The following is a 25,172-nucleotide window of genomic DNA, read 5'->3' as shown; positions in this document are numbered from 1 at the left end:
GAGAGAAAAGCACTTTGAGAATCAACTATCACATGGGATAAATTTTTTTTCAAATGATTGACCACCACTTTAGCAATTAATTTGTAGAAAACATTACTAGTTGATCTAAACTCTGATACTCTTTTCAGGTTTTTTACCTTTGGAATAAGGGAGATGAAGGTAGAATTTAGAGATTCATGAACCATACCTAAGTTTAATGCGTTTAGGACAATAGAAACAACATCCTTACCAACAATATGCCAATAAGTTTTGTAAAAAATGGGAGACATACCGTCAGGCACCAGAGCAATGAGGGGAGCCATTTATTTGAGAGCTAGAAGTACTTCATCTACCTGGTATTCACGGCTTAAGGCAGCACTTATGTCCTCTGTGATCGCTGGTTGCAAGCCTATGAGAATTTCATCAAAATGACTCGGATTTGAGGTTGTGAACATGTCTTGGAAATAAGATTCCACCACTTTGCCCATTGCCTCTTCCTCTTCCACCCATACTTTGGTCCCATCTTCCAAGCCCAAAATTTGGTTGTGTTTATTTCTTTGGTTTTCTCTATAGTGAAAATATCTAGAATTTTTATCACATTCCTTCAACCAAGCCGTACGAGACCACTGTTTCCACATGCATTCTTCCTTGCTTTTCAATTGTTCAATCTCAGTACGTAGCATTTGCACACGGGAAGGGTTTGAAACATACCCACCCGATTCTTCCATTGCCTTCAACTCCCTTAATTTTTTGGCTAAAGAAGTATAGACGTGCCCAAAAGAGTTTTTGTTCCAGGCTTGCAAATTGTCTTGGACTGAACCGATTTTTTTGTTGAAACCCCATACCAAAGAAGCCAACCTTGCTGGGTCCCATGAATCCTGAATCACTCTTTCGCATGAACCATCCTTAATACACATAACCTCAAATCTAAAAGGCCTACCCCTCCTGTAGAATCGCTTGAACTCTGAATCCGTGCATAGGTGTATCGGTTTGTGGTTGGAATGTAAGGCATCCAGGTGGTGGATTCGGGAGGTGGGAAATCTCAACATCCAATCCACTGTGGCTACACCCCTATCCAAGCAGATCCAAACATTGTGAGCACTATGTCTCCTATTGCACCATGTAAAGGGGTAACCATTAAAGCCCAAGTCCTTCAACCTACAATCATCCAATGCATCTCTAAATAATTGCATTTGTCTTTCAGGTCGGTCAAGCCAACCAAGTTTCTCTTTACCCAACAAAATTTCGGTAAAATCACCTATACAAATCCAAGGAAGAGTGTAACGACGACTTAAGGCCTGTAGCAAAGACCATGAGTTTTCCCAGCTGGCGATGTCGGGGTCACCATAGAAACCCGTAAACTACTAGGCGTCATCAACTCCATGGTCCACAATTGCATCAATATGGTTCTCAGAATAAGACCGGACATCCACTAAACAATCTGCTTTCCAAAGTAAAGGCAAGCCACTGCTTGTGTTTACCCGAGGGACTACAAAAATGTTAGTAAACTGCATCTTTCTTCACCCAACAAAATTTCATTAAAATCACCCATACAAATCCAAGGAAGAGTGTAACGATGACTTAAGGCCCGTAGCAAAGACCAGGAGTTTTCCCGGCTAGCGATGTCGGGGTCACCATAGAAACCCGTAAACCGCTAGGCATCATCAAATCCATGGTCCACAATAGCATCAATATGGTTCTCAGAATAAGACTGGACATCCACTGAACAATTTGCTTTACAAAGTAAAGCCAAGCCACCGCCTGTGTTTACCCAAGGGACTACAAAAATGTTAGCAAACTGCATCTTTCTTCCAATTCTTTCCAATGTAGTTTTCTCAACTTTTGTTTCCATCCAGAGAACCATTTTGGGATCTTTATTACTCACCATAGCGGCAAGCTCGTCTTCTGTTTGTAGGTTCTAAAAGCCACGACAATTCCAGCTAAGGTAACTCATTGGGTTAGGTGGGACTGGAAACCAGTCTTCACTTGATAATTTTCCTTGTGCTATTTTATTGACCCGTCCATCTGCTAAATCCAACCCCGGCCTCCTTTCTAAACTACCTTGCATGGGAGTAGCATGCTGCTTTTTGTTGACCACATGGACTAGCCTCTTGAAAGACTTGAGTGAAACAGGGATGCTTGGGGAGCCTACCATATTTGTACACTCACGTAGAGGAGATTGTAAATCAACTAATGGTGCATGGTTTTGTGATAATGGTCAGAATACTTGGGAAGTTCTTACTAAACCTAAACGACCATGCATGAGTGGTTGTGACCAAAATTATCTAGTAGAATGTGATGGTGAGCTCTTCTCGGTATTTGTGGGTGATATGAGAAAATGGGTACAGGTTTTCAAATTGAATGAATCTAAAATGACCTGGATCAGAGTAGAAAATTTGGGAAAGCATATGCTTTATTTGAGTTGTTCATCATCCTTTTCTATAATGGCAAAAACTCCTGGAATGGAAAACAAAATTTACTTTCCTATATTCTGTGGACAAAGCATGGTCTTCTTTTCACTAGAGACAAAAAAAAAGTTTCATTCCTTTGAAGGTAAGGATGTTGATTTTTATAGCTCAAGGGAAAAGTTATATTGTGGCTGGATTGAACCTAAGTGGTGCTAGAGAATTCTAAAGAGATCATTCAGGCGGGAAATTAAATGCCCTAGCCTTTTCATTGTACTATGTCCTTCTGTTCTTATGTTAACTACGTACGAGTAAATTATCGTTCATGGTAATGTTTCAGAGTTAATTTTTATTTTTATTTTTAGCTGAATGTTAACTTAAAATATGTTCCTTTTCTTTTGAATTTGTTTTGATTATAGAACTAGAAATTATTAGCAACAGATTTTAATTGATCTTATTAAAAAGTGAATTTTCTCTTGTGCAGCTGATTGAAAGATTAAATCTTGCATATCCTAATTGCATATTAGCCTATCCCAAAACCAAACAACAACACATATCAGTCCATCCTGAAACCAAACAACAACACATATCACATCTCTTTCTCTCTCTCTCTCTCTCTCTCATGAATCTCATCTCATATCTCTTCTTTATCTAACTATCTTGACATCTTCAACTCTAAGAGTAAAGAGTGAATGTTTGTGAATATCTTTTCTTTATTATAAATTTATATTATAGGTGTTTGAGTATGCATTTGGTACTGATTGTGTGCGTTATTATTATTATATTTTTGTGAATGTGTGTGTGTATAATATAACTATAATATAATTTAATAATTAAGAAATATAAAGAGTTTGTTACACGTGTGTGGATTGTGATCATGTTAAAATAACTTTTTATTATTTTTTTGTGAGAAAATTTTTGTTATAAAGTTAATGACTCAAGACCAAAAAAAAAAAAAAGTAAAGTTAATGAAAACTTTTAGAGCATACGGTAGTAAATTTTTGTTTTACATATATATATATATATGGGTTTTACTAACATATATCTTTAAGGCATAAATTAGTAAACCATTTTATAAAACTTTTTATAGAAAGATGAAAAAGTTGATAACCTTTTTAATAGCTTTTTTAATTCTTCATTAAATGTTTCCAAAAATGAATGATTAATGTGTACTCTAAGAGCATAACTTAACAGGACCATATATATATATATATCAATTTTTTTTTTTTTTGATAAGTACCAATCAATATTAAAAAATAAATTTTATTCTTGGTTTTTGCATGATAGACAATAAAAAATTGGAAATCCTTTTTCTTTTTTAAAATTCGATTATGAGAGGAATTGTTTGTGTCGGAGGAATATGCATCGGGCATCTGAACCTCACAAGCGTATGAATCCCGCCAACTATGAGTACTTCTCCCCTGGATAGCTGATTTATTTATAAACCAGCTTATAAACTTAAATAAATAGGCCCTAACACTTATGAAGAAGGAATCCTACGACCATAGTTTCACATTGGAAAAAGAATTAACTTATTCGTATATTATTGAGAAAATTTTGGAATATAGTTTCACATACACAAATAAGTTCTAATCAACAAAAGTCTGAACAAAACTGATTCATTTAACCAATGAGATTAAAGAATGTGATTTTGCTGTGCTCCCTGATAGAATCTCCATGAAACAATACTGGGTTAAATGGTAGTGAAGTGAGTTGAACAAGGTCATTGAAATTGGCATGAAAAACAAGTTATTATTGCTTAGGCCATGAGGATTGGTGTTGGTGAGTCCCTTTCAACCATTGCCATCGTTCATGTTGGTGGTTGCCATGTGCCTGGTCTAAACGACTGCCCAGATCCTATTGGCTCTGACGACCTGGAAACAAATCAACAATGCAGAAACATTTATCATTGGAAATTTGTTGCATAAAAAACATGGCCAGTGAAACTTCCTTTTTTTTTTTTTTTGGGTGATAGATAACATGGCTAGTGAAATCATTGTAGTTAAAGATGTAGCATTAAGTTCTAAATTTCATGTGATTGCTTTTGATGGACACAACAAGAGCATCAACAAGATTTTTGTCTCCTCGTTAATTCATGTCTCTAAGGTCTTGGCTGCACCATGCATGCACACATCAGGAACTAAGACTAGTGAACTTACTGTGGTTCTGGTTTTTCCTTCTCTGCTGCCCTCTCTTTAGAGTTACTGTAATTGAAACATAAGATATGAGATATAGGTAATAGGTTGCACAAATAGAGCTTATATTGTTATATGCTGAGCATAGAATATTCAAAAATAAGATTCTATTTCTTCTATATTTGCTTTGAAACATTATCTGAAAAAATTATAAAGTAAGAAAATAAAAAGGAAGTATGAGTTTTGAGGCAGACCAAGTGAGAAAAATTAGTGTTAAAAAGCAAATTAGGGGGTAAACCACTTTGTGCAACCATAAATTAGGAAAAATGAGTTGAGAGACATATGGGAAATACAAACTAAGCTAACTGGCTGCATTACATAATTGCTATAATGCTTGACCAGGGCAGCTTTTTGTTATTTTATCCTAGTATAGTATAAACAAAAATATGAGCACACCCACCTCATGCCATCCATTGCATCAGATGCTTCCTCAACTTTGTCACCTTTGAAAACAACCAACATAATTGGAACATTGTAAGCACCAAACCATAAGTTTAATTGAGAAGAAAAAAAATCATAAAAATAGTATAATTATAAATTTAAAAAAAAAAAAAAAAAAAAAATCAGTTTGAGAAAGAAATTTTATACCTTCAGAAATACGAAAGTCAGTTTTATGCTCTAGAGAGCCAATAACACTAAGAAATGGAAGTCGCAAGCTCTGATAGAAGCTTAACTTGCATAGATGATTCAGATCATAGTAACAAAATCCTACCACTGGGTCCTTTATGACTGCAACTTATACAATTCAACGTTTTTTAAGGACGTTTGACTCTTTGAATCAGTTTGGTTCATTGGTATGTATGGTTCAAGGTTTTGGCTGATGCTTCATATTTGGCTACTTTTTACAGCAGTATGGGTTGGGGGAACCACCTTACTTATCTTCCCTAATAAACTGGTTTTTTTTTTTGATAAGTATCTTCCCTAATAATCTGGTCCCATCAGATTACTAATTTTTTATCTCTGAAAAAGAGTCCATTACTCTGTTATCTTTTCTTCTGAAACTTGCATTCTACTTTTATTGATAACAATAGCGATCACATTTGCTAGAAAAAGACAAAGTGATAACTGCATTTTTTTTATAAAAAAAATCGCAAACCACACCATTGTATCATATAAGAAAGTTGACAAGGAATTTAACACAACAATGTGGTTCTGTATGACACTAGTTTCATCTCCTGACTTAATTACACAGGTAAAATGGACTTGTAAGATTTGACACGCTATCTGGCAAAGAATACAAAGTGCACAACATACCAATGGGCCAGACCTATAGGCTGAAGGTGTTATCTAGCATGTCCTATTTCTGAATAACAATTTTAAAAAAATGCCCACATACATGCATCAGGACACAATTACAACATTATTTTGAGTGGTGAACTAGGAAACATGCATGTGGAATTGCGTACGAAATTGCATGCAAGTTCACTTGGGAGTCCATCGTGACAACAATTATCTATATTTCAGAATATGTCTATGACTTTGACCAGATCACCATTATAGAATGTTTTAATAACAAAGCTGATGAGTTGATATTACATTGAAGCGTTGGTCTGGGTCATTTTAACACAATGACGCAGATCCTTGATGCTGTTTACTGAAAGTCTTCACTTAATGCAAGAGTTTTGTTTTGTGAAGATTACAATACCTTCTGATGCAGTCGGAAATTGCCGAATGAAACTTTTCAAGTCTGGACCTCCAACTTGACCTATATATATGTGGTATAATTATCAGTTATTAATAAATATTTTAATAGAATTATCAAAAAAATATTTTTATAAATAGCTAACCAGTGCTGATGGTTTTGCATGTAGCCCCTGCTTTGGCTCTCTTTTCCTCCTCTTCTTTCTTGAGAACTTTGTGAAATAATAAGAATGCGGGTTAATGTCTCTGTATAATGCTAAAAAATGATAATAAAGCAGTCCAACTTAAAAGATCTTGATAGCACTTCTTCACTAAACCTTTCACAATAATATAGTCATTGTAAAGGATATGATGTTAGGAGAGAGCAGAAACACATTAAACGAAACAAAGGGGGAGAGAGAAAGGGGGTGGTCGCAGGGGATAGTTGAGTTTTCATTATATTAGCGCCTTCTACGTATTGTACACTTCTACTAAAAATACAGTCCAGTTCTAAGATTTCTCCCACATTTGAAGCTTATGGCACCATTATCATAGATTCAAAATAATTTAATGTTGGTGGCTTTAATATCTATGAAGCAATCATTTCTTATACTATATAAAAATAGGACCAATATTCAATTAAATATAAAAAATTTATCGTAATGAATTTGTTCCATCTTTTATCTATAGCACTAGAAAGCAAGAAAATTACCCAATATGTTCATAAAATAATAAGAAAAAGTAGATGCTTTCAGTTTTCAAAATCTTGTAATCAATCAATGAGTAACAAGGAAAAAAAGGGTTTCTAGCATAGTTTTGTAATTGACACTATCATTAGAATTTCAGTTTTTTGCCACTAACCAGAATTTCAAAGGCATTTTTTCATGATAGCCAATTTCAAGATTTTCATGCCCTGTTCTAAAATTTGAGTGACACTTTCAGGAAAATTGCAAATCCAAGACAATTTTGGCAAAAAGCTTACTCTGTTAACCGTCAGTCATATGGAAATTAAAGTATTAAGGCTTTTTTTATTAACCATCAGATAAATGATCACAAAAATATTAAGGAGATCGTTTGCTAGAAAGTAGCAGAAGCAACAAAACAGAAGAGTCAACTGATATTAGAAGTAACCCATACGAGCAACATTCAGTCTAACTTGTTCACGCCTAGCTTCCAGTTCCATCATTTCCTGAAGAGGGGATGAACAGAATTGTCAAATATAGTGTAGCATTACTAAAAAAGAAACGTCTCTTTAAGCAACTAGAAAAGGTGTCTATGTCTAACACACCAAGGACATCCAAGTCACAAATTATTGTCACTGGAACTTTTTAGATGGACCAGAAATTGGGAATAGAATTCTATGGTAATTACTAAGCACTCTTCTTTTTCTCCAAGCCAAATTTCTAGGGTCCATGAACACATTCTTTGGATTTTATGGCCAAGGCAATAGGATCTAACATTACATTTATTGAGGGGAGAGTAAGTTCAATTACTTTTTCCAGGATCATCAATTTCATCTAAACGTTAATCTCTCAAGAGGCACCAAAGAAAGAAAAGGAAAGAAATAAATGAATGCATTTCAGAGAATAATTTCAGTCAACTTGCAAGCAAAATTTTGAAAAGATAACATGTCAGTAGCAGGAAATTCAAGCTAGTCAAAATTAGCAGTCATCAGTAGGCTGCTTTTTCCAGATAATTTTTGTGTGTGTGTGTGTGTGTGGGAGAGAAAGAGAGAGAGACACACACGCACACACACACAAAATCACTCTCTAGGTGTACTCTTCAAAGCAAGCTATTTAAGAAAATGTTCCCCCTTTTTTGTTTTTTACCCTTAAAAATAAAAAGGGTAACCAATATATTTGTACATCACATTACATTAGGAACTGAAATCTTACAGATGTGTCATTGGTCTTGTCAACTTCAAGACAAAGGGTAGTTTCTAAATTACCTCAGCGGTTGGAGCGCTTTTGCGCTGCCCATTCAGCCAACATACCCATTCAACTACAGCAAGCAAAGGGTAAACAACCATTAATTAAACAAACAAATGTAAGCCTTTCTTGCACCTAGTTTCCAATTAAAACATACATAAGATTTTTATCTATTCAATTATAAATTGTGAGCAGTTGTTCTAGTTTAACTGATCAAACAAAGACAATACCTGATAGTGATAATAACTAAGCACACAGTAACCAAGAATTTGGAACTTAAAGGAAGTAGAGCTTGCCTAAAACCAATTACCTGGAATGGAAGTTGGGTCCTTCTCTCCCTTGAATACCACCCATCTTTTCTCTTTCACTAGCATATCAATAAATTAACAGAATAAGATTTGCACATAGCAAGGTGAATTTAACGGTATAATAATAGACACAATTGAATTATCACTACAGGTACGTATCTTTTGAGCTAATCAGAGTATCACACACTCACAATATAAAACCTTGACTTCATTTCACCTCCAGAATGTAAGATTTTAATATTTGCATTGCATACACAAAGAAAAAAAAAAGACCTAAATCATCTCAGCAAAAACACTTGTACAATATTCATTATCATAACGGAATTGACTTTCTTGGGTCTGGGGTTATAGTAAAATTTACAACTACAAATATCGACATTTTCTATTTCCCTGCATTTTGTCAAACACCAAGTTGGCAACTTCAAAGATAGAGTGATGGATCACAATTAGTTCACACCTCAAGAAATTTATTCAATTTATGGAAAACAAAGACAACCCAATTGACAAATACAAGTATACAGCACAGTAGAGTCCAGTCCACAAGTAATTAATGCAATTGGAGCAAAACCCATGATACAAAAGTGCACACACATAGTGAATAACAAATACCGAAATCCCAAAATAATGAAAAAGCGACTAAAGGATTGAGATTGAGACTTGAAACCCACTTACTGATACCATCAATCTCTTCTGTTCTGACGAAGTATTGGTTGCCCGCTTTGTCCATCCCCATCAGAGACCAATTTCTTATGTACCCAACAATCCTAGTAAATAGCTTCGACATCTCTTACTGAAAAAAATAAAAATAAAAATTCAAATGAAACCCACTGTTGACATTGTCTTCGTCTACCGAGAATGGCAAACAAACGGTGAAAATGGACGCTAAGACGTGTGAAGTAGGAACTCTATGAATGCTACAACAAAGTCGTTTACTGGGTTATGGGAAAACCTTGTTTTTCTTTTTTATGATAACATAAAACCTGGGTTTTATTTTGTTTTGTTTTCTTTGGTCTTAAAAAAACTGGGTTTGGCAAAAAAGTTTTTTTCTTTATTCAAATAAGTAATAACATTGGAAAAGGTACGTGAGATAAAGAGGTTCAAGGCATATTTGGTACATGCATTTAAAATTTTAAAATTAAAAATTAAAAATTATTATTTAAAAATATGTGTGGAAATATGTGTAGGTGAAAAAGTATTTGAAAATCACTGTAAATTTCTTTAAAAAACTTTTCCTTCACTCTCCGTGTGTGTTTGTTAAAAATACTTAGTATTTAAAAAAAAAAATTGTTTTAGAAAAAGTAGTTTCCAAATAAATTCTTTTTCCATTCATATATAATTTTAGTCAAAAAAAATTTTATTAGAGGGTTTGACTTGTTTTAATAATAAATATAGATAATATTATAATTTGCCATGTAATGGGTTGGAAATGATAACTTCAAATATGTTTAGAACTAAATTTTGTGCAAATTTTTCCATTTGAGCATGGAGAGTTGTTATTTGTATAATTTCTTTCACACAACCACAAAGATTATCTTTATTTAAGCCAATAATGCGTAACTTCAGTAATTATATTAAAAACAATATTTGTTAAATAATACATATGGATAGTATTATAATTTGTCACATAATAACTTGAAAAAGATAAGTCCAATTATGTTTGGAGCTAAATTTTGAGCAAATTTTTTCATTTGTCTTGAATTAGTGAGCATGGAGAGTTATTATTTGTATAATTTATTTCACACAACCACAAAGATCATCTTTATTTAAGCCAATTATAATGCATAACCTCGGCAATTTTATATATAAAAAATAAAAAACATTTGCATCACTTGATTAAATCTATTAGATTTTAACAAGAAGATATTAATACAATATTAGATTTGTCATAAACTTCAAATTTAGGGGGTTAATTAGTTTTTGTTGTTGATAATTTAATAGTATAATAGAAGATAAAAATTTGAACCTTAGACCTTTCTATTAAAAATACCAGGAGGTATTAATTGAAGTATAATTACAAGGTTGTTGATGGGGTTAATTGTTCAATAATCACATTAAAGCTTGAGGATGTATTTTTTATTAAAAAAATAAAATCCTTAATTTATCAAGAACTTAACTATTTGTTTCAACCTTTTTTTTTTCAAAAGAATAAAAAATAATAATTGAATTTTCTGGGCTTAAGCTCCGGTTACTTCAATGCCAAACATCTTTATTTTATTTTTTCTTGGAAAATGATTTATATTTCTGGAAAATTGATTTGTTCCTTGTGTTTTGGTTGCAACTTTAAAAATCTGTCAGAAAACATTTACTGTTATTTGAATTATTAAGAAAAATCAATAATATATTTTGTAATTTCAAATCATTATATAAATACTAGTCTTATTACATAAGCTTCACACGTGTGATGAGATTTTTTTTTTTTTTTTTTTATATTTTGGATAATTTTTTTTTGAGAAAACTTGGATATGTTTGTTTTGAAGACATGGATTAGTAGGAGAGTGTCCTATTTTGTAGGCATTTCAAGTGGAGTTTGAGGTATAATTTTACCGGGTTGTCCTCAAGTTTTTCCCTGTTCAACGGAAGGTTTAGGGGTATTTCTGAACCATATAAAAGTCCAATACAAAGAAGGGAATCATATTGTATATAGTGTAGATAAAACTTTAATACACAAAACATAACCCGAATAGAAAAACATGTTTTTAATTACTTTTTTATTGTTTTAACTTTGAAGTCATTAGCAACCCTCAAGTGGGGAAATAAATCCAAATTTTGAATCTATACAAAAATTTACTAAATTAAAGTGACTAATTTTAAAAAGGGTTAATTGGAAAAAAGCTAATGTAGTTCAACTGTCGATACGAGGAAAGAATCAGGGCAAAGAGAGAAGTTACTATCAAGAGAGCTTTTGTGGTGTGAATTTTATTGGCAGTGATTTGTTTAGTGTGCAACATTCCACAAAACGTTTTTCACATTTAAGAAACTGAAAACATTTTTTGTTTAATTGAGCTTATTTTACACTGATCACCAATAAACAAATAAACAAACTCAATTCAAGTTTTGAATGTTGAAGGTACAAATCTTACACTTAGTAATTTGTGTACGCAAAATATATAAAATTGTGTACATACTTATAAATTATTTATGTTAAATGTACAAAATTTTGTATATTTATTGAAAAATTGCTTACATTGAATATAATTGTGTATATTCTTTGAATATATATACTTGGTGTGGGGGCCTTTCTATGTTGATGGGTTTGGGCCCGTTTGCCACTCCAAGGCCTGTGGGTTGATGGGTAAGGGAGTCGGGACTAGCCTTTTGTGAGTTACACTACAGGCCAGCTTGTGCGCAAGCCAAGCATGCCCAACGTTGAGACAACCAAGTGATGGTATGGTAGGCTGAATATAGTAGATATGGTTGAGATGGTATAACTTTCTTGCACTACAAAGGTCACTTCAGTAGAATGACTCCTATAATAAAATATTTTGAATGAAAGGGTTATAGCAAAATAGCGAATCCAGCAGAAAATAACTAATACCACAGACAAGATAACTAGTACAACAGAACAGCTAATACAGCAAATCAAATAAAAAGGAGTTACTTTAGAGTAACTAATAGAGACTAATTAATACCATAGATAAAATAACTAATACAACAAAAAAAGAGTAAAAGATACCACGACAGGAAACATTGTAACACAAAGAGAAAGAATAACAATAGAGATGTCAAAGAAGCTAAAGATTGCTTAGCAAGATTGGATCCAAAAAGGGAACCGAACCCTAATACAGATAACCTCGTCACAACCTTTGCCGTTGAAGTTAACCGTGCTGGAGAAATGGCCTAAATGGTCATGGATTTCAATTTCACAAAGTTTCAGAGAGTGGGAATGTCATGAGGGAGAAAAAAAATGGTCTACTGATGCATGCCCTTATTTTTGCCATGTGTTCTCTCTTCCTTCTCTCTTTGTTTTACCACTTAGTTTTCTTTTTAGTTTTTTGGTCTTCAATTTCTCTCTCTTATTTCTTTTTTTTCTCCTCCTCTTCTTCCTCTTCTTTCTCTCTCCTTTTTCCTGGCTCCCTTTCATCCTTTTTATACCTCTCAATTTTAAGGGATTTCTCCCTTTCTAAGGTTTCACCAACCGTTTTTGGTATCTTATGGGAATCTCTCAAACTTGCCCACTAACCCATTAGCTACCCGGCTACTACCTCTGCTTAGAGTGTGCTTGCTGCATCACTCTTTATTCCCAAACAAAATTCTTTGTTTTATTTCTCCCCTCTCCTCCATTTCTGCCTTACCTTCAATGGATAAGGACTAGAGGCTCTCACTACACTTACCCCTATGGCATGCATCAAGTGGCCCTAGCCGTGCTTACATTTTTTGGGCGAAATGCCATCCCAGCAAGGCATTTCTCCCAAAAGAAGCCTCGGCAGGAACCTCAAAATAAATCTCTTTTCTCCCTACTGCTAAACCACACCCTTTGAATCCCCTAACAAATGGCTCATCTCTCAGGTATTGGCTAGGTACAAGTAGGCGATGCCTTGACCTTTGTATACGTTCCACTACCCTCTGGTTTGTCTTCATTTATTTCCATGTCGTTCTTATCATTCTTACATTGTCTTGTTCTACTACAGGGATTGGGTTCATGTCTATCCTCTACAGCACGGGAGATGTGTGGGTTGGGCATTGTAGCCTCCCTTTGTTCCCCATGGGCTAGGCATTGCTTGGGTAGAAGCTCTTGCCCATCTAGCCCATTGGACTTCTACTTTTTGTAATTCCTTTTCTTGCCATACTTATGGGCTTGTTGGTTGTCATTTTTGCCACATTGGCCCATTGGGTTTACTACTTCCATTCTTGGGCTTCCACAGCCCATTTGCATTGCCTTTATCTTTGATTTATCCCATGGGCTTGTTGGTTGCCATTCCTGCCATGTTGGCCCATTAGGTTTATTCTCTCTTTCCTTTGGCTTTCTTGGCCCATTTACATTGTCTTTACCTCTTATTGATCTCATCAGGGACGAAGCTATTATTGGACTACCCCCCCCCCCTCCCCCCCAAATTTTTTTAAATTTTTTTTACTACATATATAATCTATTATTTTTAGCAATTTGTTTCAATAAAATTGCTCTTTTCCCCCTTAACAATATTATTGATATTTTTAAAAGCTAAAAAAACCTCAAAGTGAATTCTAATTAGAAGGGGATTTCTAAGCCAACTTAAGGCAAGACACACATATAATAAAAGGGAAAAAACAGGGGATTTCTAAGCCACTACCAAAAAAAAGAAAAAAAAGAAAAGAAAAGAAAACCTAAAACCTAACTTACGGCAGAAGAGAGAAGACCTCAAAATTGAGGACTTGGGCAGCAACACTGCAGCAGAACAACAATGTAGTAGAAGCAAGACTCCACCACATCCGAAAATAGAAGAAGAGACTAGAAAAAAAAAGAGTCAAAGAGAGAGAGAGGTAGACTCTGACTTGACTCCATCTTTGATCTTTCTCTTTCAATCTTTAATAAGGCCAAAGTTATATATATATATATATATATATATATATATATATATATATATATGGTGGTATGGTGGTTAGGTGGTGTCTTGTCTCTAGTCTAGTGATTAACAATTGTGAACTATGTAAAACAACACAATGCCCATGTGATGTTCGGACAGTTCTGTGCACTTTAGTGTAGATTTGTAGTTTTGTTTGGTAGTGTTGTTGTCTATTAGTGTCTTTTAAAAAATTTGAAAGATTTTTTTTTTCAGGTAAATAATTAAAGATATTATTTTCCACTTTAAAATTTGTTGGTTATTTTTTGACTACTTGTGTGCATGGTATTTGTTTATTGTGTGAAATGATTATAGATTATTGACCATATAATAACATGATAATTTCAAATTATATTTTATTTGTAAATTATGAAAAAGTCCACTACCATATTTGATTTTTTCAAAAAAAAAAAAAAAAAACTTCAAATGGTTTAGAAGCTAATAATAGTGGTGCAACATTACCAACTACTAATGTTGAGGAAAATTTAATGTCTTATTTTCATAAATAATTGCATTGTAATATCTTAAAAAACAATAATTTTGTGTATTTTTCTTTGTTGATGGTTTATAAAATGAATATTTATTTAGAGTTTCAAATTTTTTTTTTTTTTTGTTTATACTTTTGCCCCCCAAACTTCAAGTCCTGGCTCCGTCCTTGGATCTCATAGGCTTGTTGACTACCATTCCTGCCACGTTGACCCATTATGTTTACTACCTCTTTCCTTGGACTTCTTAGCCCATTTACATTGTCTTTACCTCTTATTGATCTTATGGACTTGTTGGCTGTCATTCCTACCATGTTAGCTCATTAGGTTTATTACCTTTTATTAATCTCATTTTTCTTATTATTGGGCTTCTTCTGCCATTGTACCATTTGTCAAAAATGGGCCTCAACACTTGGAAAGCTCCCAATTAAATCATTAATTAGTATAAGAAATAATTGCATTTGGTTTTGAGTAAAGCTATGTACATATAAAATTTGAAGACTTGAATTCGAGTTCTTACCCCTCATCTCACATGAATTTTATATTTGTAAATTAACCATCACGTTAAGAGTGCGGCATGGTACACTATTTTTTTAAGTGTTGACAAGCTTGTCACGAAGTACATTACCTAAAGAAGTATACCGATCAAAGTCAAAGTCATGTTTTCTTTTGTAAACCTTTTTACTTTTTAAGTAAAATTAGGTAGTTTGAGCAAAATTCCAAAAAATTACCCTTTCTAAATTGAGTTATTAAAACGGTTTGCCGTTTATATCAGCCAAAATAGGAAATTAGTACCATTTGCCAAACATTATAATTAGTAGGCCACGTTTTCAAACTATATTTTTTACCAGTATCTCGAGTCTAAGAGACTCGATTTAGGGTCTATAAATTGAGTCTTAAAGACTCGATTTCCATGGTCTGATCATGTCTGACATTTTTTTCACGTGGCGACCATCTGGAAATCGAGTCTGAGAGACTCGATTTATAAGAGCAATTTTTCAGTGTTGTAAGAAAAGTCCTTAAAGTTAACGTGGGTAGAACTCCTAATAAAAATAATAATAGAATGTCGTCGTTGATGTCATCCATTACAACTAACTGCAAATTCTTTCATGGTCGAAACCCATTTTTCCTCTACCATCTTCCACTCTCTTCTCAAATCAATGCCATGGAGACATTTGGCTAGGGATTTTCAAGCTTCACATCACCACCACTACTATTGTTCCATGCCAACAGCTCTAATCTGGTGCCAAACGTGTTTGGGTCTTTGTTTTTGGGTTTGGATCTCTATTTCTGGGTTTGGGTCTCTATTTCTTGGTTTGGGTCTTTGTTCGTGCGACCCCGGTCGCAGCAGCGTGACCTAGGCCACGCGAGACCCAGGTCTCTCTGGGATGTTTTTTTTTTTTCTTTTTTTTTTTGAGTATTTATGGGAATGACAAGATAAGAGACTTGAGACTTAAATTTTTTTTGGTAAGATTCGATTTACAGGTGGACGCCACGTGGAAAAAGTGCCAACTCAAACCCGATCAGAACATGAAAACCGACCCTCAAAGACTCGATTTATAATCCAAAATTGAGTCTCTTAGACTCGAGATGCTAGTAAAAAATATAGTTTAAAAACATGACCTACTAATTATAATGTTTAAAAATTAGGGTTAATTTTCCATTTTCGCCGTTTGTGTCTCACCCTAGCAAATTTTGTTAGTATGCTACTTTTCGGATCCTTTCTCCCTAGATCCTCTCCGCAACCAAACGCTTCTTACAGCCCCTCTCATTGACTGGTACGTACAGACACAGACTGTGGATCAGCTTTGCCGGGGAGATTACGCGACCAGTCCTCCACAGTCTACATTCTGGTAAGCCCCTTCAAATTTTCCTAACAAATCACACTCTTTTGAAACTTCAAAGCTCAATAATCTATCTTTCTCATAGTACTTCAAGCTAAGTTGCTAAAACCCTCACTATTCCCCCCACAACTTTCTTTTGCACCAACAACTGGTTGTTGCAGTAACCCACAAAGTCCAATTTTTATTAATATAGCCCATCAAAAGCTGTTGAGTTCTTCAATATAACTATGTGGGTCTCTGCAAAACCTTCAATTTCTAACATGGATTCACTTTCGTTTTGCTAAAACCCTCCCAATAGCAGGTTTTGCAGTGACCAAAAATCACATTCACAAAATCAAATCTTTATTAATATAACTCACAAAAGACTGTTGCTTTCTCAAATATAACTATGTGGGTCTCTGCAAAACCTTCAATTTCTAGCATTTCTTCACTTTCTTCTCAATTCCACCAAAACCCATTTCTCGTTTTGCCCCATATCTCACTCTCATTTAGTTTACCTCAGTCTTCACAAACAACCCAAATTTATTGTGGTATCCGTGAAATTCGAGAGCGAATTAATACTATTAAAAATACCCAGAAAATTACTGAAGCTATGAAGCTCGTGGCGGCTGCCAAGGTTCGACGAGCTCAAGAGGCGGTCATCAATGGCCGACCCTTCTCGGAGACCCTTGTAGAAATGTTATACAGTATCAATGAGCAGCTTCAATCAGAGGATATAGATGTTCCTTTGACAAATGTTAGGCCTGTCAAGAAAGTTGCCGTTGTGGTTATCACTGGTGATCGAGGTCTCTGTGGTGGATTCAACAATTTAATTATCAAAAAGGCTGAGGCCCGGATTGCTGAATTGAAGAGTCTTGGATTGGATTACACTGTGATTAGTGTTGGAAAAAGGGGTAATTTGTATTTTAAGCGGAGGGATAATGTTCCGGTTGATAGGTTTATTGAAGGATGGAGTTTTCCTACAGTGAAAGAAGCTCAAGCAATTGCTGATGATGTGTTTTCGCTATTTGTTAGCGAGGAGGTTGATAAGGTTGAGCTTGTGTATTCTAAATTTGTGTCGCTGGTTAAGAGTAATCCTGTGATTCATACATTGCTTCCATTGTCACCGAAAGGAGTAGTTCGTGATGTGAATGGGAATTGTGTTGATGCCATGGAGGATGAGTTCTTTAGGTTGACGACTAAGGAGGGAAAATTGGTTGTGGAGAGGGATAGTGTGAAGGCAAAGAGGGAGGAGTTTTCACCGCTTATGCAATTTGAGCAGGACCCAGTTCAGATTCTTGATGCCATGATGCCTCTTTATTTGAATAGTCAGATTTTGAGGGCATTGCAGGAATCACTGGCAAGTGAGCTCGCAGCAAGGATGAATGCCATGAGCAATGCCACAGATAATGCAGTGGAGTTGAAGAAGAATCTTTCAATTGCTTACAATCGGGAGAGACAAGCAAAAATTACTGGCGAGTTATTGGAGATTGTAGCAGGAGCTGAGGCACTAAGACACCTTGATTGATCTTGATTTGTCATATCGTGTACTTTGTTTATCCCATAATTCTTTTTTTTAAGAGTATTGTAACTTGATGTGCTAGTTACACCAAATCATTAGTTAAGTAAATGATTTCTGTTGTAAAGATAAACTGAGTTCTTATCTGCTTCCACAACTAGAATGTGGAATTGAGTCAAATATGTTAACATTGTTGTTCCAGCATTTTGTTACCTTCTCTGCTTTGTATTACTTCGCTCCTTTTCTTATAAGTGATTGATTAATGCATTGTCTATAACTGTTATGAGTTTGTTATTGGAATCTGTTTTGTTTTGTTTTTTATTTTTTTATTTTATGCAAGGTAGAATTTCTACTATAATCTAATTTAAATGTATATATATGTGTGAGTCTCCCTCCTGGAGATTGTTAGGCTTTGTGGAGCCTAGTTTTGTTTGATTCGGTTTGAATACCTAACCCAACCTGAATAATGTTGCGTGGTTTTTAATGAGAGATTTTCTAAGGTTTAGTCCATGGAGTGGAGGCTTGGCCCTCGGGAAAATTTTTTTGGCCCGTTTTGTGTAGAAAACGGAATTTAGTGATTAGGGTTTGGTGTGGTTGCCGTGTTTTTAAGAGTGAGGAAAAATTGTAGCCGCACCTTGTATTTCTTTTTTTTCTGATAATATTGAAATCCCTGCAACTCTGTGGACGTAAGCAAATTGTCGAACTACGTAAATATTGTTTTGTGCGTGTGATTGTTTTTCTTTGACATGTGTTTTCTCTATTTATTTATTTATTTATTTTTGTTTCTCACAAGTTGGAAATTCGGGTTAATTCCTTACAGAGACTTGAACCCTGGTTTTTGCCTCTGCAATACCCTATAAGCATTTATACTTGTGAGATGATCATCACACCAAGAATGCGTATTGGTGGAATTTGTTAAAGAACGAGAAGGAATGATGATATTTATAGTTTATACAGAAAAGGAGGAGCTGGAAAATTTTAAATACGACTCCTTAGACAACTCGTTACTTATATATGGGAGAGGCGATTACAATAGGAAGGAGAATATTCCAATTGTGACAGCTGAGAGGAACAACACATCATCTGAATATTCCAAACAGCACAAGAGTACAACACAATCCTCTTCTAGAAGAGTGCTCCTCATACAGCACAAGAGTACAACACAATAATATCTCTTCAATTCTCTCAATAGAATGCAAAGTATTTTTGTTTTCCTTAATATATACAATCCCAAAAGGGAATTCTCAATTGAAGTTTGTAATTTGAATTTTTGTTGAGGTGATTCTTGATAGGCATTCCTTTCCTATGCATCTGGAGTATTGGAAGCTAAATTGTGGATCACTACCTCTGTATAGCCAAGAAGAGGAGGGGGTGGGGGGCTGCGTAAATGACCCGTTTCAGAAGACTGGCTTAGGACGATCTTTTGGTAAATTAGGCTATCTATCTTCCGCAAAGATAAATCATTTTTGCATGATTATTCAGTATCTGAATATCAAGTTAGCATTTTTTTTGGTTTGTTTATAATAATTCACTGGGTCAATTAATAAGCACTGTTGAGCAGCAGTCCTGTCCATGTTTAATGTTTTCTTTTAGAGATATGGATCTTGTGATAAAAATCGTTGATAATTTTTGGATGTTGGTTGTCCTTCAGTGGAGGTTTAAAAGCTTCCATGATTGTAAAGTAATATGCTTTGCTTGTGAATTTCCTTTTGTAAATTTTCTCTCGTGGTGATTGGTCTATAATTTGAGCTGATGTGAGGAACTCAAAGGAAAACTGGGCTTCTTTGGATGTCAGGGGAAACCTCAATCCTAAAAATGGTCACTTTTAGGAATGGTAACAAAAAAATGTAGTCTCAGAAGATTCAATATAATATTTTGGTCACTCAACAAAGAATTCTACACTCCCCCTTAAAACAATAAAGCCAAGCCAGTTGGCTTTATTTATGTGGAGCATTAGCATTGGAGAATGCTAATGCCAAATCTAAGAGAAATTTGGAATTTTAAGCTCCAAAATCATCTGCATTGGAGAATGCTAAACAGCAGTATTGCAAATTTTTTTGAAATACTGCTACAGTGCAATTCTAAACATAGAATTGCACTGTAGCAAGTATTGTAAAAAAATAATAATATTTTATCTAACTCTCTCTCCTCTGACTCTCATCTCTCGTCTCTGTCTCTCATCTTTGTCTCTCCATCGCTGAACCAAAAACCAATACCACGGTGAAACAGCCACCCAGCACCATATCACGCCAACCCAAAAATCGAAACAGCCACCCGCAACCCAGCACCACAGAGCACAGCCAACGATCCACGACCACCCGCAACCCGCAACCCATATCACGAATTCGCAACCCAGCACAGCCAACGATCCACGAGCACCCCACCCGCAACCCACAACCCATATCACGAATTCGCAACCCAGCACAGCCAACGATCCACGAGCACCCGCAACCCATATCACGAATTCGCAACTCAACACAGCCAACGATCCACGACTGCAGAGCACAGCCACCCGCAACCCAGCACCACAGAGCACAACCACCCGCAACCCATATCACAAATTCGCGATCCACGACCCACGATCCACAACCGGAGCAGTGCGAGTACGAGCCATGATCCATGACCCATGAAGTTTTGGGTTTTATTGAAGCCGAGTTGTGAAATTTAGGATTTTTTGTTTGTGGGTTTTGTTGATTGATGCGTTTTTGGTTGATCTATGAAGTTTTGGGTGTTTGAGTTGATGGTTATTGTTGGACTATTTCACCACCTCGCCGGAAATGAAGGCTCCGGCGGAAGTTACAGAGGGAAGAGAGCTTTTTTTTTTTTGAGAAACAGAGGGAAGAGAGTTGAAAATGAGAGAGAGGAGAGAGATGGGAGAGAAGATATAATTTTGATATATATTATTTTATTTTGTAAATATATTATTTTAATGAGTAAAAGAGGAAAATAGAAGTTTGGGATGTGGAGGTATTGTAAAATAAGATGGTATAATGATAAAGTGAGTTTTTAGAATGGTAAAATAGAGTAGCATTAGCATTTTCCAATGCTAATGCTGAGGCAGCACTCAGCATAAAGGAGAATTTATCCCTTGTGAGAGGTTGGGAGCCATTCAAAATCAGTCGTGTAACAAGCCAATTAGTGAATGTTACGTAATTCAATTTTATACTTTTTTTTTGGTTAGAGTTTATCTCACCGACCTCCCATATTATATTTACTCATTGGCTTGTTATATACTAAGTGATTTGATTTGTTTCTGGAAAAAAAAAAAATTTTGGCTCATCGCTTAGCACAGATCCCATTTGTGTCATAGAATTCTATTTTATGTCTTATCTCGGTATGATTGGATTTCATATATCTGTAGTTCAATGGTGATTCAGAAGTTAAAAGTTACATTAGAAACAAGCTGTTCTCTAGACCCACTAACACTATGAACGAATAGAAATGAGCTTTGGCAAGAGTTGCGCATAGTGGTAACTGTGCTTCGCGGTATCAGCCATATATAATAATATACTTTATGGATCGGCCGCCTCTCTAAAGCACTACACAACTGAAGGATTCAGCGTCATCGACATGAATCTAGCCTATCTTATCAGTGTTCATTACTCATTCATTATAAAATGACTAAATTTGACAATCTAAAATTCAAATTCAATATCCCATGAACTATAAGTGAAGCAAAGGGGCTTACTTTCAATATGCCATGTACTACAGTTGTTCACACTCACTCCCATTTTTACTCACATACTAACATCTCAATCATAATGGTATATGATTCATATGAACTTAGTCTACAAATCTGCTTGTCTTTTTTTCTTTTATATAGGTGGCGTCCTACCGTGCTTAATATTTGCTATTTTGTTTTGAGTATCTTTCTGCCTCACATCACTTGTACAATGCTCATGAGTCAAAAGGTGAAAGATTACATTCTGAAAAAAAATTGTTTTTTCAGAGTTTCAGACCCTACTATAGGTACTAATGAATATAAATGAGTTATAGCATGTGGTGCGCATAAGCAAACGTGTGCATCATTCATTATTGTCGGCTAAACAGTACCACAGCACAATGACCCCACTGCATGCTTCAACAGCCGCCTCTCTAAGCCAAAAGCCATGCCTGAAATGGCTCTATTTCAGCCTCAATAGAATGAATCTTGCCTATCTTGTCAATGAAAAATTATAATTAAGAGATACTTTGCCAAAGATTCTCATGCATATTTTTATAAGAAATCTGAGCGGTTGAATTAGTGACAGCTTGAACAAAAATCTGATTGGTTTGTCATGCTAAAGTTGATTTGGTGTTTTTGTTTTGTCTTAGCATTGGCAATTTGATGGTCGAATACGTTGAATGACGGCTTCCCAATTGTTGCATGTGGGACACATGTGCTGGACAACAGGAACTTCCAAAGTAGAATTTCCTTTCAATAAGCAAATTTGTCTTCGCCCAAAGAACTTATTTTTCTTCTTCCTTGTAATTTTGTCATGATTGAAATGACCTAAAATCCACAAAATTTTCACACCAGAAGTTTAACTTTTCTATATTTTTTCTATATATTTTTTTAAAAATCCCCATTTTTATTTTTTACTATATCAAGGGAATTTGAACTCTAAATCTCTAATCCCTGTAATAGGGCCTAATGCTATTATATCACATTACCATTAGCACGTCTACATTGTTTTCATGGGAGAGATAGGAGTATTATATTTTTATTGTATGCTTTACATGCAAATATTCAAAAGTATCATTTTCAAGTGAGTGCAATGCATTCTTCTTTTCTCTCTTATTTTTATCATTATCCTTTTGTGTTGCAAATTTGACCTGACAGTAACCAATGTATGTGCTGTGAATATTAAGGTGGGTATGTCATCATTCTGCTTTGTCCCGATTTAATCTAGTAGCGGTTTTCTTTAATAAATTACATGACCTTAAGATTATCCTAAGTAGACATTTCACATTAATATATAGATATAATGTTGGTCTAGTTGTAAACTTAGCCCAAAAAAAGAGGTCATCCAAGAGTTCGGTCATTTTTTATATACATCACTATAAATTTCTTTAAAATCTTTTTTCCTCTCTCCATGTGTGTTAAGAATACTTAGTATTCTCACCAAAAAAAAAGAAAAAAAGAAAAAAAAAACTTAATCCCTTCTACTTTCTTTCAATGGGAAAATTAACTTTTAACACATAATTTTTAAGTACTTTATTTCCTAATTGCACATGCAATGGCAGTCACAAGTAGGCTTAAAATATATAGAAGAGGGGAAAATTTGCAAACCAAATCTTGGAAGAAACTGTCAAATGATTTTAATGTCATTATTTTATTAAGACACGTTTACTATTTGCAAGTGATTATAAAATGGGATACAGATGAATCTCCCATAGTTGATAGTTGATAGTTCTATTCTCAAATGTACTTAGAGAAAGGCATCAACTCTACTCACTTGACCTGAGTTGTTCACATCTTTCTTTCCTTTTTCTTTCAGCATTTGATTTTCTTCTTATTTTTTCTTTTGGTCTGTTCTGAATTCTGATTGAAAGTTGGATTTTTCTGCATGAAGATCCCAATAGATTCTCTTGGTAAGATTTATAAGGGAAGTCAGTAAAAAAAACACAGAGGATCTTGTTCACTGCCCTTTCCTTCTTTCGAAAAGTTAGGCTTACCAAGAGACTGCAATAAGTGAAATACTTAATAGATGAAGGCTCAACTTGGGAGATCTCTAAAAAGACAAACTGTCAGCCTGTCTTATTCTCTCTCTTTTAAGGCTTTGCATACTACCCTTGTGTTCCTGTGGGTCTTTGGTTTTCCATAAAATCTAATATTATTGAGACCATTTCAAACATATTGAGGTAAGTCACTAAGAATTTGCATATAGAAGAAACAACCAAGAAAAAGAAAAATAGAGAGAACTAGGAATAATAAATAAACCCACTTAAACTGTTTTCCTTGAACTTACTTTCCTTTCCCATGTTGCAGATATCCTTGCAGAATCTGAGGCAAGTTCTGATTTTGGAGGCTCTTCATCCATTCAGGGGTAGATTCTAGTTTTCCTCAACTAGTTTCCCCTATATTTGAATTGCTTTTTTCAATTATTTTTATGCAGGTTATCCATTAAATTAATCTTTGAATCTCTCTATTTTTCTCATTCAATTTATAATTTTTCTTATGTAAAACAATTTGTAGAAAATGGAGAAGACCCATTTGTAAAGAAGCCACCTTGAGATGTTTTTTTGGTTTTGATTTTTGGGTTTTATAGGCAAATCATCAATGGAGAATGGTAGATATGGTTTATACAGGCAGAGCAGTGGTCTGTGGAGGTCCTTGAGAGATGGAGACTTTGAGGAAGAAGATGTTTGGGCTGTTCTCAGAGATAGGACAGATTCGACTTCCATGATTGGCAAATCCAAAGAACCTTCTACTTCTGTTCCTAGACCACTCCCAAGTGCTTCAAGAATGATACCAAGGGCTGCAAATAGTAGTAGTAGTAGTAATGGATCTTCTCATGAACCCAAAATTGTTCAGCAATCAGCACCTGTGAACATTCCTGACTGGTCAGCGATTTATGGAAAGAAGTCAAAAAAGGCCTCTAAGAATTCTTCATGGCATGATGATGATGATGATGATGATGATCATGGGGTTATGAATGATGCAGGGGACAGTGATGAGGATGAGGATGAGTACAATTACAAGTTACCCCCACATGAAATTATTTCTAGGAGGCTTGCAAGAAGTCAGATATCTTCTTTCTCTGTTTTTGAAGGTGTTGGGAGGACTCTGAAAGGGAGGGACCTTAGCAAGGTGAGGAATGCTGTCCTAACAAGAACTGGTTTCCTTGAATCACCTTGAGGGGCCTATGAAATTCCTTATGCTATTTTACTTTTTCTTTCTGTGATTCTATGTACAGGGGCTTGTGGTGGTTCTTAGTCTTGGAGGTTGTATTATATGTGGTTTGTGTTTAGGGTATGAGAAATCTGAAATCCCTTCTAATGTAAAAACATTAATTGGTCCAATTTCCAATGGTTCCTTTCCTTTGATAAGTTTGATAGTTGTGTTGATGGGTAAATTAAGTAATGAAAAGATATTTACAAAACTATGACAAGAAGTTACCAAATCCAGATGCAATGCTTTACATGATTAGGAGTACATATAAATTCATCAAAAAAGGAGGAGTACATATAAATCACTAAAACACAGGCCAGTGGTCAATTTAGGATATTGGCACGATTTTGCTAGTGCACATTTAAGAGCACTTGCATCAAGTTTCCTATTTTAGGGTAACGATCCAATCTAGGGAGAAAAGCCCAAAAACACTTCCACATCAAACTCTATACTGGTTTGTTCATTCCCTAAACAATTTTTTTATTCTCTCTCTCTCTCA

General features: G+C 34.9%; 4 protein-coding genes across 6 annotated transcripts; 2 read left to right on the top strand and 2 right to left on the bottom strand.

Annotated features, from left to right (window-relative positions):
• Window positions 1-302: 302 nt before the first annotated feature.
• Window positions 303-1,172, bottom strand: LOC115956320. The gene has a single exon (XM_031074736.1). The coding sequence runs from the start codon at window positions 1,170-1,172 to the stop codon at window positions 303-305; it is 870 nt and encodes a 289-aa protein (XP_030930596.1).
• Window positions 1,173-3,939: 2,767 nt separating this feature from the next.
• LOC115957632 (NADH dehydrogenase [ubiquinone] 1 alpha subcomplex assembly factor 2) lies at window positions 3,940-9,458 on the bottom strand. The gene is made up of 9 exons (XM_031075925.1): window positions 9,108-9,458; window positions 8,438-8,494; window positions 8,148-8,200; window positions 7,337-7,388; window positions 6,367-6,432; window positions 6,225-6,284; window positions 4,980-5,022; window positions 4,544-4,588; window positions 3,940-4,258 (listed from the first exon to the last, which is right to left on the bottom strand). Exons 1-9 carry the CDS (start codon window positions 9,217-9,219, stop codon window positions 4,195-4,197), a joined length of 552 nt encoding a protein of 183 aa, XP_030931785.1. The 5' UTR covers window positions 9,220-9,458; the 3' UTR covers window positions 3,940-4,194.
• Window positions 9,459-16,147: 6,689 nt separating this feature from the next.
• Window positions 16,148-18,076, top strand: LOC115958612 (ATP synthase gamma chain, chloroplastic-like). Its single transcript, XM_031077039.1, has one exon. It carries the CDS (start codon window positions 16,690-16,692, stop codon window positions 17,806-17,808), a length of 1,119 nt encoding a protein of 372 aa, XP_030932899.1. The 5' UTR covers window positions 16,148-16,689; the 3' UTR covers window positions 17,809-18,076.
• Window positions 18,077-23,187: 5,111 nt separating this feature from the next.
• On the top strand, window positions 23,188-24,831 carry LOC115957480. 3 transcript variants are annotated; one of them, XM_031075727.1, is made up of 3 exons: window positions 23,188-23,643; window positions 23,771-23,828; window positions 24,051-24,831. In XM_031075727.1, the coding sequence occupies exon 3, from the start codon at window positions 24,062-24,064 to the stop codon at window positions 24,638-24,640; it is 579 nt and encodes a 192-aa protein (XP_030931587.1). In that variant the 5' UTR covers window positions 23,188-23,643; window positions 23,771-23,828; window positions 24,051-24,061; the 3' UTR covers window positions 24,641-24,831. The 3 variants fall into 3 exon arrangements, with proteins under 3 accessions (XP_030931587.1, XP_030931588.1, XP_030931586.1); XM_031075728.1 differs by having other exon boundaries at window positions 23,771-23,897; XM_031075726.1 differs by lacking the exon at window positions 23,188-23,643 and having other exon boundaries at window positions 23,652-23,828.
• Window positions 24,832-25,172: the final 341 nt, after the last annotated feature.

This window comes from Quercus lobata, chromosome 8 (assembly GCF_001633185.2).
Source record: "Quercus lobata isolate SW786 chromosome 8, ValleyOak3.0 Primary Assembly, whole genome shotgun sequence".
Lineage (NCBI taxonomy): Eukaryota > Viridiplantae > Streptophyta > Magnoliopsida > Fagales > Fagaceae > Quercus > Quercus lobata.
This window is presented reverse-complemented; position numbering and strand designations above follow the sequence as displayed.